Source organism: Anguilla rostrata, chromosome 8 (assembly GCF_018555375.3).
Source record: "Anguilla rostrata isolate EN2019 chromosome 8, ASM1855537v3, whole genome shotgun sequence".
Taxonomy (NCBI): Eukaryota; Metazoa; Chordata; class Actinopteri; order Anguilliformes; family Anguillidae; genus Anguilla; species Anguilla rostrata.
In genome coordinates, this window is record NC_057940.1 from 53,393,572 (window position 1) to 53,407,181 (window position 13,610).

The window sequence follows — 13,610 nt, forward strand, 5'->3', positions numbered from 1 at the left end:
AACTAGGAAAAAAGTCAAACTTTCATTTTCGTTTACAGTTTTTTTTTGATTGCCAAGACACATTTCTTGAAATTATGCTCCATTTCCCAAAACCCTAAACACAAATGCATAACAGCCACTGTTCCTCCTTATATCTCAGAAGAATGCGAATTGTAGTTGCATGTTTGTATTTTTCCTGAGGCAAACTGCAGGGAAACAGCAGTGCACTGTCAATCACGCAAGCACACTGCCCACTAAGGTGAGAACTGGCACGCTCCATTGCCGGGTTATTGTAAAAATAAAACCACTCTGTTACCCAGCAGCACTTGTGTTTGCATATTTAATGCGAATCGTCCTTAAAGCCTACTAACTGGAGAAAGCCCTTCCAACTGAACTTCCAGTCATCGGGTAAATTGAGCAGCATAGGTAAAAATAAATTCAAAGAACTGAACCATCTTTTTTGGGACGGTCACCTGGACAGATGTGATCCTGAGTACAAAAAAATCTCTTCCCGAAAATTCAGTGAGCTCCGTAATGTTTGGCACAAATACATTTTTTTTTTTTTTTAATTTGGCTCTGCGGTCCACAATTGTTGATATTTGTAATCAAACAATTTACATGTGATTAAAGTGCAGATTCAAAAAAAAAAAAAAACAATTTGGTTTCACTATGTAGAAATAACAGCACTTTTATATAGTCCCCCTCATTTCAGGGCATAATAATGTTTGGGACATATTAATGTTATGCAAATGAGAGTAGTCATGTTTAGTACTGCAATGACTGCTTGAATCCCATAGTGCACTGTACCATTCTGTTGGGATAATAATTAGCTCAGCCTTCTTAAAATACTAATAACATGAAAGTTATTAGTGTTTCAAAAACCATTGTGGAATGGTAACCGAGTAAGCGATATTCTTCATTTACCATATTCGGGCGGTGCTCTGTTTCGAGAAGAGAACAGGTCCGTTCTGAAGGTTCACCATTCACTGTCGTGTCGAACGTCAGGATGCAAACAGAACCGGTGAAAAACAATTTCGTCAGCTTTCCATCAGTTTCAGGGTCGACGTTTCTCCACTGTGAACTGGGCGAGAAATGAGGACTATCCTGAGTTACATGCAGCGATGCCCGGTCAGAAGAACACGCCCTTCCCAGTGACCTCTCAAAAGCTACCAACAGAGTAAAATGCTCAGTGTTAAATCAACCAATCTCTTACAGCGTTTATATGAGTCCACTATGGGCAGAGTGAACTCGTATGGACTCTGTTAGAGTTCAATGAACACTAGACATTTTACTTTGTGCGGAGGTGGGATACTACACCCCTGTGGGGGGTCTGACTGGCAACTGCCCACGTTACAGGTATCTGTTATGCTTTTCACAGGTGGGTAAATTCTTGCACTGTGGACGGTGCTTGATCACGCACATGGTGCATTTTAAAATCACCCTAAAAGAAACAGCGACTCACGGCCTTGATTCGGATAGCTTTTCAAATATCTTCAAAGAAGACCAAAAAAATGGGATGGCGACGTGCGGTTTTTGCAAAACAGCTTGTCACATTGTGTCACCAAACGGACCATTTCCCCGTCCTGCCGCACCAGCATAGCGCAGGTATGTGGCCTAACCTGCCACAAGTGTGTCCCCAGCCCTACTCCTTCGCTGATGGACCCGCCCAAAAAAATGTTACCCGGTATCCCTTGCCGCCAGCAGACAATCGAAGTCTAATAATAGAGCCGCCCCCGCCCGCTCCTACGTGCTGCCCTCACCGCTCTTTCGGGCGCTTTGGGGGGGGGGGGGGCGGCGTTGAGCAGGGCGGGGTCACAGCCAGTCGCTGGAGACGGCCGAGAATAGGTCTCCGTATCTCGGCGAGGAAGCCAGCGGGCCGAGCGGGTGGAACAGCACTCCCAGAAATTTCACTTTTTTTTACTTTTTCCTCCCTGTCAGTTTAACAACAGAGATTTGCCCCCTCCCCCACCACCCCCGCCCCCCACCCCCCACCCACCCCCCCCCCCCCCCCCCCGCCAAATGCCAGCGCTGGTGCCACGGGAGGCGAGCGTTTGCGTAAACAATGACCGCGTTTCTCTGCGTTACTCTCACGGCCGAAGCGCCTGGCGTTGTTTCTCTGTGCCCACCAGACAAAGGGCCCATAAATCTTTTCGAGCCCTCGGTGAATACCGACGGAATGGCTCCATAGTGCTCTTATCACGACTGGCATAGATATGGAATTGTTATTTTTTTAAATTTTTTTTTTTTAAATTGCAGTCTAAATCGCAAGTCGTTCAGGAAGTGTTTCAAAAAAATTGGACGAAAATAAGAGAAAACCAACACCTGGAGTTCCACGGAAAAAGAAAAGAAAATATAGAAATAATTGTTGTAGAACATCTAAATTCTAAAAAATTTTATTTTATTATAAGTTTTTCCCCCTGTGATTGAGAACTCATTTTAAATACACATCCGGAATATAAATTGTTTGGAATTCTGAAATATTCCTAACTTTGAGAGGGAAATGATAAATAGGTAACTCTCTTTTTCAGCTATAAACTTTAATTAGAATGTAAACAAACTAGTGGCAATCATTAGAGCACTACCTTTTTCAATATTGCCTTCCCAAACAATATACGGCATCTAATTTTCGGGAGCCCATCATTTCTGTCAGGTTTGGTACACTCCATTCAAACACAGATCAGTTTCCTACATTGTACTGCTTTACAGTAGTGATAAAACAATGCCCATTTGTTTAATTTAGAAACGAACTATTTTTGGTTCAATCATAACCCTTTTTCAGTGATTCTTTTCAGCTTATGATACACGTTTTGAGTTGGATTGAGATCGAGCGGCTGACTAGGGCACTCAAAGATTTTCCTGTTTTTGACTTTGAGAAACTCCTCTTGCAGATGCGGGAAGCACCGTCCAATGAGTTTGGAGCCATTCACTTGAACCTGAGCAGATAGGATGCTTCTGTACACTTCATAATTCATTCTGCTGCTGCTATCAGCAGTGACATCATCACTGAAGAGAAGTGAGCAAGTACCTGTGGCAGCCATGCGTGCCCAAACCGTAACACCCCCACCCCCGTGTTTCACAGATGAGGTGGGGGGGTGCTTTGGATCTTGGGTAGTCCATTTAGGCCTCCCCACTTTGCTATTGCCCTCACTCTTACACAAGTCAATCTGGGTCTCATCTGTCCACAGGACCTTTTTTTTTTTTAAACATTGCAGGCTCATTTAGGTGCAAACTTTAACTTGGCCTTCCTGTTTTTGTGGATAACTAGTGGTTCACATCTTGCACTGTATCCGCTGGAGTTCCGCGGACAGTAGTCAGTGATACATCAAGGCCTTCCTCTCTTTCTCCACGCTCTACTGCCCACATCATGATATTTTGCCATACAGCAACAATGGGCGACAATGAAAATTGTTATTTTTTCTTTGAAATTATCTGTTTTTTTTTCTATTCAAACCTCTTTTTCTGGGTTCAATTATAATAAACATTGAACTCTAACAAACTTAAATGAGTGGCTTTTCATCGTTCGTGTTTAAATATTTAACAAAAAAGCAACGTTGTGCAGCATGCAAACATTTAAAAAAATGTTTTTTAGGAATGATCCATTTTTGTCAAATAAAACCTATTTATCCATCCATTCATCCATCCATTTTCTAGTGCGGGGGCAACTGGAACACATTGTCCCAGGTCTGAGCCTGAAAGGGGCCCAGGATATGGAGTGTAATTATTTTTAATTTGTTACAAAAAATACGGGGGGCTCTCCTGATATTTTTTGGCCTGAGAACTCATTGTTGCAGTCCATAGGTGGTAAAAAAAAAAAAAAACCTTGGTATAATGAGCTTTAAAAGTCAGAAAAATTATAGCAGCTTCTTTCTGTCTGTTGTACACTGTGTTGCCAGAATGCCACAGGCAAATTTCCATTTCATGTAAATGTAATGGACAATAAAGTTTTCTTATCTTATCTTCATTAATTAAACAAGCTCTTAAACAATTGGCCTAAGTTCAGTGGAATGCAACACTGTGTTGACAATAACAGTCGTACACTGTAATAGCTTTTGTTCTACACTATCCGTAGGCAGCTGGCTCCCTCTCGTGGTTAGTTTTAATACATTTTTGAATGTATTTACATTCTACAGAGTCATTCAGTTAGTTCCATTGTTGCTAAGGTTACAAAATGGCACTTGGTGATACCATTCCATTGTTGCTAAGGCCATTAAAAGCCACTTTCTGATAAGATCGTTCCACAGTTTCATTACTATTAAGATAAGATACTTGATGTTTATGCCTCAGCTTTTTGATGTTAATGCCGCAGCCTTGATATGGCTTTAAGTAGAATGACTCATAAATTGATTGTTAAACATCAGTGATACATTCATTGGTTTGCAGAGGGGTATCTGCTAAATTGGGGGGGGGGGGGGGGGGTCAGTATTTAAATCATCCCAGTATCCTGATTTATACTAGAAATGCAATAAGGGAACCTGTGATTTGGTCTGAACTGCAGTGAATTTTACACTGATAGAGCAGATTGATCCCTTTTGGATTCTTGGATTTACACAAACACTGTTAGAGTTGAACATAACATTGATTTAACAGAAGCTGGGAATCATCACCTGGCAGCTATTTAACAAAAACGCTATCAATAAGTCAAGTGCAATAACCAATATCTCGGTTTAGTTATCCGAGTTGTTCGATCATCTGAAAAGCAAAACGCAACTAGTCTGACTAATAAATAAACTGCTGCAACAGTTAAATCTTCTAATATTTCTTCAAGTGTGTCACAACACTGAGTGAGCGAGTGAGAATAACACCAATCATAAAAATAAGTTTCTGAGTGAAAATGAGGAGATGAGAACAATCCAGCAGTATCTGCAGACCAAGGGATGTTATGTGGGGACAGTGATGACAGCAGAGTCTCTTTCCTCTGGCTTCAATACAGCACACTCATTTGCCCTCCTCAATGGTATTTTGATAGCTATAACCTGTCACACAGTCAAGGGGGATTGCAGGAAGACTCGAGATGCCAACAGATGATGTTAAACTGGATTTATTCACAAGCAAGTACAGATAGTGAAAGCTATTTACAGTGTTAATAGCAAAAAAAATAATTAGTTAATTAATTTAAAAAACTGAGGGAGATCAAAAAATGTGAATGAAATAAACCCCAAATAAAGACCCCAAAGAGTTCAAATAAAATTAGAAAACAAAAATGGAAAAAAACATAAACAAAGACTGACAAAATAGGCACAGACTGGTCTAACTTTCAAAGGGCTTTCACAGCCTGGGCAGTTCAATGCTGCAGTTGAACGTAGCCCTACTACCTCTCACTAGTCTCTCCTTCTGTCAGTGCTAACTGAGCTACTTAAATAGCCAGGCCCCACCTACATTACTTGTACAACAACAATTACCATGAAATGACAGGTAAGATAAAGCAAAATTGATTATTACTTAATCCAAATAATAATAATAATAATAATAATAATAATAATCTAATATTTTAACTAATACCAATAAAAATAGATTAATGAAGTTTGACACCAAAATGAACTGTGCTAACAACACCCCACTCTAGCCTCCCGTGGGACTGCCATTAACCTTCAAATGTGTAAACTTGCTTGGAGGCGCTCCCTTAACTATGCCGACATTCTGTCTGACTACATGGCAGGAAGTAGATTTTCAGTAAGTTGGAATGACTGAACAATGTTGGCCAGTGAAATTAAATGTGTAAGACTTGATTATATCATGGAGGACAAAAACCAATGATTTGATATGTAAATGTGATGAAGGAAAGATGTTACATCACACAGAACAGGCATTGCAAACAAAACCTCTAGTCAACAATGAGAGACATAAAAGTAACTGGACAAATTTGTGAAAACATAATTCATGGCCACAGTAGCAACTGATTAAACAGGTATGCTGATTTTAAAACAGTGTGTTAAAAATGTGATAAACATTTTGTGTGATGCGGGCCATCGGTCAGATCATCATACTTTTCATTTCAGTTTGAGGAGAGATTATATTGGCCTTGTAGTTCTAAAAAACATATTTTATCTTGAAAAAAGCCCCAGTGAAAACTACCAAAGCTATCAGTTATTCAGTTCAATTCAATTCATGGTTATTTGTATACAGTTACTGATTTTTTAAAGAGAGAATTGTCACAAAGCAGCCTCAGATATATTCAAGCCTGGACCCCCAATAGAATACCTAGTGCAAAATGGCAAGGAATGTGCCTGACACGCACGATGGGAAAAGATGAGGTTGATGCTGTTCTTGTCATTCCAGAATGTGTTGTAAAATGGGCAAATGTCATAGATTATAAAACGGTAATTCTGACAAAATCTGTGGATGTGGGTACAGATATGGTTGATAAGGTTTTTGCAGTAGTTTTAGAATCTGTTGTAGTTGTCGTAGCTGTTGCAGCAGTTGGAGTAGAGGCAAGATTTGTTGTCCCAGGTAATGTTGTGCTCTTTGTATCTGTTGCTGTACTGCATACAGCATTAGTTGTTCGTTCCGGTGTTGTAGATAGCCCAGTAGATGTAGTGGATTTAGCAGGCGTTGTGTCAATGCTTGTGGATGTGGGTACAGATGTGGTTCATATGGTTTTTGTGGTAGTTATAAAATTTGGTGTAGTTGGTGCAGTTGTCATAGTTGTTGCAGCTTTGGAAGCTAGATTTGTTGTCCCAGGTAATGTTGTGCTTTTTGTTTCTGTTGCTGTACTGCTTATAGCAGTAGTTGTTTTCAGTGTGTAGTTGGCGCAGGAGTTGTGGTTGTTTTAGTCGTCATGTGTCCGCAATGGTTGTACGTTCTGCTGTAAGATGTCGTTGTATGGGACTGGAGCTGGATGGCCAATGTTTGTCGGATTTTCGTTACTGTTGTACTGCTTGATGGCAGTGTGTTGTTCAATTGTTGTTGGGCAGGATTGGTTGTTCAGCAGTCATTTCCATTGTTGCTTCTTATGTCGTCTGTACGACTAGGCAAAGCTGCGGTTGTTGGGGTGTTTCACTGTTGTTCATGTTTGGTAGATGTGTCTGTTTCAGTTGTAGTTTGCTAAAGCTGCTTGTGTTACCTGTTAGTTTGGGTAGGACTGTAGTCTGATGCGGTTTAGTTGTGTAAAAGGTGTTTCGAGATCCTATTTGGGGTCACAATGTGGTTGAGCTGCTCTTGTTGGGGTTCGAACTTGTGTGTGAGTGTCATTGTTGCAAGTGTATATGTGGATGTTGTCCCAGGTAAAGTTCTGCTTGTTGATTGTGCTCCTGTAGTACTTACAGCAGTTGTTGTTCCCTCCGGTGTTGTAGATAGCCCAGTAGTTGTAGTGGTTTCAGCAGTAGTTGTGTCAATGGCTGTGGATGTGGGTACAGATGTGGGTGATATGGTTTTTATGGTAGTTATAGAATTTGTTGTAGTTGAGGGAGTTGTCATAGTTGTTGCAGCTGTGGTAGTGGAAACAAGATTTGTTGTCCCAGCTAATGTTGTGCTTTTTGTTTCTGTTGCTGTTGCTGTACTGCTTATAGCAGTAGTTGTTCCTTCCAGTGTTGTAGATAGGCCAGTAGTTGTAGTGTCAATGGCTGTGGATGTGGGTACAGATGTGGTTGATACAGTTCTTGTCATAGTTATAGTATTTGATGGAGTTGGTGCAGTTGTCATAGTTGTTGCAGCTGTGGAAGCTAGATTTGTTGTCCTAGGTAATGTTGTGCTTTTTGTTTCTGTTGCTGTACTGCTTATAGCAGTAGCAGGTAGTTCAGATGTTGAGGTTGGCGCAGGAGTTGTGGTTGTTTCAGCAGTCATTGTCCCAATGGTTGTGCTTCTGTAAGATGTCGTTGTAGTGGCGACAGACGTGGATGGCACAATTGTTGTCGGAGTTTCAGATACTGTTGTATGCGGGGCAAGTGTGCTTGTTCTATCTGTTGTACTGGATGCAGGATTCGTTGTCCCAGATGATTTCGTTGTTGTTATTGCAGTTCCTGTACTACTAGCAGAAGCTGCTGTTGTTTCACCTGTGTTAGTTTGGGTAGGACTTGTAGTCGGTTCAGTTGTAGTTGTGCTAAAAGCAGTTGTTGTCGATGATACTCTAGTGGTGGGCACAAATGTGGTTGATGCTGCTCTTGTTGTGGTTCCAGAATCAGTTGTAGGATGTGGAGATGTCATTGTTCTTGCAACTGTTGTAGTAGTGGCAGGATATGTTGTCCCAGGTAAAGTTCTGCTTGTTGATTGTGCTCCTGTAGTACTTACAGCAGTTGTTGTTCCCTCCGGTGTTGTAGATAGCCCAGTAGTTGTAGTGGTTTCAGCAGTAGTTGTGTCAATGGCTGTGGATGTGGGTACAGATGTGGGTGATACGGTTTTTATGGTGGTTATAGAATTTGTTGTAGTTGAGGGAGTTGTCATAGTTGTTGCAGCTGTTGTAGGAAACAAGATTTGTTGTCCCAGCTAATGTTGTGCTTTTTGTTTCTGTTGCTGTACTGCTTATAGCAGTAGTTGTTCCTTCCAGTGTTGTAGATAGGCCAGTAGTTGTTGTGGTTTTAGCAGTCGTTGTGTCAATGGCTGTGGATGTGGGTACAGATGTGGTTGATACGGTTCTTGTCATAGTTATAGTATTTGATGTAGTTGGTGCAGTTGTCATAGTTGTTGAAGCTGTGGAAGCTAGATTTGTTGTCCCAGGTAATGTTGTGCTTTTTGTTTCTGTTGCTGTACTGCTTATAGCAGTAGTAGGTAGTTCAGATGTTGAGGTTGGCGCAGGAGTTGTGGTTGTTTCAGCAGTCATTGTCCCAATGGTTGTGCTTCTGAAAGATGTCGTTGTAGTAGCGACAGACGTGGATGGCACAATTGTTGTCGGAGTTTCAGATACTGTTGTATGTGAGGCAAGTGTGCTTGTTGTATCTGTTGTACTGGATGCAGGATTCGTTGTCCCAGATGATGTCATTGTTGTTATTGCAGTTCCTGTACTACTAGCAGAAGCTGCTGTTGTTTCACCTGTGTTAGTTTGGGTAGGACTTGTAGTCGGTTCAGTTGTAGTTGTGCTAAAAGCAGTTGTTGTCGATGATACTCTAGTGGTGGGCACAAATGTGGTTGATGCTGCTCTTGTTGTGGTTCCAGAATCAGTTGTAGGATGTGGAGATGTCATTGTTCTTGCAACTGTTGTAGTAGTGGCACGATATGTTGTCGCAGGTAAAGTTCTGCTTGTTGATAGTGCTCCTGTAGTACTTACAGCAGTTGTTGTTCCCTCCGGTGTTGTAGATAGCCCAGTAGTTGTAGTGGTTTCAGCAGTAGTTGTGTCAATGGCTGTGGATGTGGGTACAGATGTGGGTGATACGGTTTTTATGGTGGTTATAGAATTTGTTGTAGTTGAGGGAGTTGTCATAGTTGTTGCAGCTGTGGTAGTGGAAACAAGATTTGTTGTCCCAGCTAATGTTGTGCTTTTTGTTTCTGTTGCTGTACTGCTTATAGCAGTAGTTGTTCCTTCCAGTGTTGTAGATAGGCCAGTAGTTGTTGTGGTTTTAGCAGTCGTTGTGTCAATGGCTGTGGATGTGGGTACAGATGTGGTTGATACGGTTCTTGTCATAGTTATAGTATTTGATGTAGTTGGTGCAGTTGTCATAGTTGTTGAAGCTGTGGAAGCTAGATTTGTTGTCCCAGGTAATGTTGTGCTTTTTGTTTCTGTTGCTGTACTGCTTATAGCAGTAGTAGGTAGTTCAGATGTTGAGGTTGGCGCAGGAGTTGTGGTTGTTTCAGCAGTCATTGTCCCAATGGTTGTGCTTCTGTAAGATGTCGTTGTAGTGGCGACAGTCCTGGATGGCGCAATTGTTGTCAGAGTTTCAGGAACTGTTGTGTGTGATGCAAGTTTTCTTGTTGTTGTATCTGTTGTACTGGATGCAGGATTCGTTGTCCCATATGATGTCATTGTTGTTATTGCAGTTCCTGTACTACTAGCAGAAGCTGCTGTTGTTTCCCGTGTTTTAGTTTGGGTAGGATTTGAAGTCGGATCAGTTGTAGTTGTGCTAAAAGCAGTTGTTGTCGATGATACTCTAGTGGTGGGCACAAATGTGGTTGATGCTGCTCTTGTTGTGGTTCCAGAATCAGTTGTAGGATGTGGAGATGTCATTGTTCTTGCAACTGTTGTAGTAGTGGCAGGATATGTTGTCGCAGGTAAAGTTCTGCTTGTTGATAGTGCTCCTGTAGTACTTACAGCAGTTGTTGTTCCCTCCGGTGTTGTAGATAGCCCAGTAGTTGTAGTGGTTTCAGCAGTAGTTGTGTCAATGGCTGTGGATGTGGGTACAGATGTGGGTGATACGGTTTTTATGGTAGTTATAGAATTTGTTGTAGTTGAGGGAGTTGTCATAGTTGTTGAAGCTGTTGTAGTGGAAACAAGATTTGTTGTCCCAGCTAATGTTTTGCTTTTTGTTTCTGTTGCTGTACTGCTTATAGCAGTAGTTGTTCTTTCCAGTGTTGTAGATAGGCCAGTAGTTGTAGTGGTTTTAGCAGTCGTTGTGTCAATGGCTATGGATGTAGGTACAGATGTGGTTGATACGGTTTTTGTGGTAGTTATAGAATTTGTTGTAGTTGGTGCAGTTGTCATCGTTGTTGCTGCTATTGTAGTGGAAACAAGATTTGTTGTCCCAGCTAATGTTTTGCTTTTTGTTTTTGTTAGTGTACTGCTTATAGCAGTAGTTGGTAGTTCAGATGTTACGGTAAGCGCAGAAGTTGTGGTTGTTTCAGCAGTCATTGTCCCAATGGTTGTGATTTTGTAAGGTGTCATTGTAGTGGCGACAGACGTGGATGGCACAATTGTTGTCGTAGTTTCAGATACTGTTGTATGTGGGGCAAGTGTGCTTGTTGTATCTGTTGTACTGGATGCAGGATTTGTTGTCCCAGATGATGTCATTGTTGTTATTGCAGTTCCTGTACTGCTAACAGAAGGTCCTGTTGTTTCACTTGTTTTTGTTTGGGTAGGACTTGTAGTCGGTTCAGTTGTAGTTGTGCTAAAAGCAGTTGTTGTCGATGATACTCTAGTGGTGGGCACTGATGTGGTTGATGCTGTTCTTGTTGTGGTTCCAGAATCAGTTGTAGGATGTGGATATGTCATTGTTCTTGCAACTGTTGTACTAGTTGCAGGATATGTTGTCCCTGGTAAAGTTCTGCTTGTTGATTGTGCTCCTTTGGTACTTACAGCAGTTGTTGTTCCCTCCGGTGTTGTAGATAGCCCAGTAGTTGTAGTGGTTTCAGCAGTAGTTGTGTCAATGGCTGTGGATGTGGGTACAGATGTGGGTGATACGGTTTTTATGGTAGTTATAGAATTTGTTGTAGTTGAGGGAGTTGTCATAGTTCTTGCAGCTGTTATAGTGGAAACAAGATTTGTTGTCCCAGCTGATGTTGTGCTTTTTGTTTCTGTTGCTGTACTGCTTATTGCAGTAGTTGTTTTTTCCAGTGTTGTAGATAGGCCAGTAGTTGTTGTGGTTTTAGCAGTGGTTGTGTCAATGGCTGTGGATGTGGGTACAGATGTGGGTGATACGGTTTTTATGGTAGTTATAGAATTTGTTGTAGTTGAGGGAGTTGTCATAGTTGTTGCAGCTGTTGTAGTGGAAACAAGATTTGTTGTCCCAGCTATTGTTGTGCTTTTTGTTTCTGTTGCTGTACTGATTATTGCGGTAGTTGTTTGATCATTTCTTTTGGTGGGGCCTGTTGTTTTACCGGATATCCATGTGGTCGTTGCGGCTCTTGTACTCTTCACAATCCTAGGTGATGTAGTTGGACTGTAGGGAACAGTTGGCATTTCAGAAAATTCCCACACAAAGTCATTTTTTTCTGTTACAAAATGTGTCTTTGCATCAGTTGCTGTATCTGTGCGTGGTGTCAATTGTGTTGTTATTTTTGGAGTTTGTGAAGTGGTTGGACTGTAGGGAACTGTTGGCATTTCAGAAAAGTCCCACACAAAGTCATTTTGTTCTGTTACAAAATGTGTCTTTGCATCTGTTTCTGTATCTGTGCCTGATGTCAATTTTGTTGTTATTTTTGGAGTTTGTGAAGTGGTTTGACTGTAGGGAACTGTTGCCATTTCAGAAAAGTCCCACACAAAGTCATTTTGTTCTGTTACAAAATGTGTCTTTGCATCGTTGCTGTATCTGTGCTGATGTCAATTTTGTGTTATTTTTTGGAGTTTGTGAAGTGGTTGGACTGTAGGGACTGTTGCCATTTCAAAAATTTCCCACAAGTCTTTTGTTCTGTTACAAAATGTGTCTTTGCATCAGTTGTGTATCTGGCCTGATGTAATTTTTGGGTTTCATTTTTGATTGTGAAGTGGTGGATGTAGGGAATGTTGCATTTCAGAAAAGTCCCACACAAAGTCATTTGTTCTGTTAAATGGTCTTTGCATCAGTTTGCTGTATCTGTGCTGATGTCAATTTTGTTGTCATTTTTGGAGTTTGTGAAGTGGTTGACTGTAGGGAATGTGTTGCCATTTGAAATCCCACAAAGTCATTTTTTCTGTTCAAAATGTGTCTTTGCATCGTGCTGTATCTGTGGCTGAGTCATTTTGTTGTTTTTTGGAGTTTGTGAAGTGTTGGACTGTAGGGAACTGTTGCCATTTCAGAAAATCCCACACAAAGTCATTTTGTTCTGTTACAAAATGTGTCTTTGCATCAGTTTGCTGTATCTGTGCTGATGTCAATTTTGTTGTTATTTTTGGAGTTTGTGAAGTGGTTGGACTGTAGGGAACTGTTGCCATTTCAGAAAAGTCCCACACAAAGTCATTTTGTTCTGTTACAAATGTGTCTTTGCATCTTTTCTGTATTGTGCCTGTGTCATTGTTTTATTTTTGAGTTGTAAGTGGTTGGGTAGGACTGTTGCTTTGATTTCAAAGCATTTTGTCTGTTTAAATGTTTTGATCTGTTCTGTTTGTCCGATCATTTGTTGTTATTTTGGATTTGTAAGGGTATGTGAATTTTGCTTTGAAGTCTACACAAGTTTTGTTCTGTTAAATGTGTTTGTGCACAGTTTTGTGTCTGTTGCTGATGTCAGTTTTGTTGTTATGTTTGTTGTTGATGTGGTTGACTGTAGGAACTGTTGTTTCAGAAAGTTCCGCAAGTCTTTTGTTCTGTTCTGTCTTGCATAGTTTTATCCGTGTGATGCAGATTTGTTGTTTTTTGTGGTTGTGAATTGGTGGTACTGTGTGAACTTTGCCGTTTCTAGAAGTTCCATTAAAGTCATTTTGTTCTGTTACAAAATTGTTTCACAGTTGCTTTTTTCTGTGTGAGATTGTATTTTTGTTGTCTTTTTGGAGTTTGTGAATGGTTGTGAGTAGGAATGTTGCATTTCAGAAAATTCCCACAAGTCATTTTGTTCTGTTACAAATGTGTCTTTGCATCGTTCTGTTCTGTGCCTGATGTCATTTTGTGTCATTTTTGGAGTTTGTGAAGTGTTGGACTGTAGGGAACGTTGGCATTTCAAAATTCCAAAAGTCATTTTGTTCGTTACAAAATGTGTTTTGCATCGTCTGTATCTGTGCTGTGCATTTTTGTTATTTTTGAGTTGTGAAGTGGTGGACTGTAGGAACTGTTGCATTTCGAAAATCCACACAAAGTCATTTTGTTCTGTTACAAATGTGTCTTGCATCGTTCTGTATCTGTGCTGTGTCAATTTGTTGTATT

General features: G+C 40.8%; 2 protein-coding genes across 2 annotated transcripts; both read right to left on the minus strand.

The window, feature by feature from the left end:
* Positions 1-5,001: 5,001 nt before the first annotated feature.
* Positions 5,002-8,118, minus strand: LOC135262053 (uncharacterized). Its single transcript, XM_064348843.1, has 2 exons — positions 7,464-8,118; positions 5,002-6,678 (listed from the first exon to the last, which is right to left on the minus strand). Exons 1-2 carry the CDS (start codon positions 8,116-8,118, stop codon positions 6,566-6,568), a joined length of 768 nt encoding a protein of 255 aa, XP_064204913.1. The 3' UTR covers positions 5,002-6,565.
* Positions 8,119-8,268: 150 nt separating this feature from the next.
* Positions 8,269-11,773, minus strand: LOC135262052 (mucin-2-like). The gene has a single exon (XM_064348842.1). The coding sequence runs from the start codon at positions 11,735-11,737 to the stop codon at positions 8,270-8,272; it is 3,468 nt and encodes a 1,155-aa protein (XP_064204912.1). The 5' UTR covers positions 11,738-11,773; the 3' UTR covers position 8,269.
* Between the last annotated feature and the right edge of the window lie 1,837 nt (positions 11,774-13,610).

Coding starts and splice junctions, on each gene's coding strand:
- LOC135262053 (XM_064348843.1), bottom strand. CDS start 8,118: ATGACATCTCCACATCCTACAACTGATTCTGGAACCACAACAAGAGCA. Junction 6,679..7,463: donor TATAAGCAGTACAGCAACAG/CAACAGAAACAA, acceptor GTACAGCAACAG/AAACAAAAAGCACAACATTA.
- LOC135262052 (XM_064348842.1), bottom strand. CDS start 11,737: ATGCCAACTGTTCCCTACAGTCCAACTACATCACCTAGGATTGTGAAG.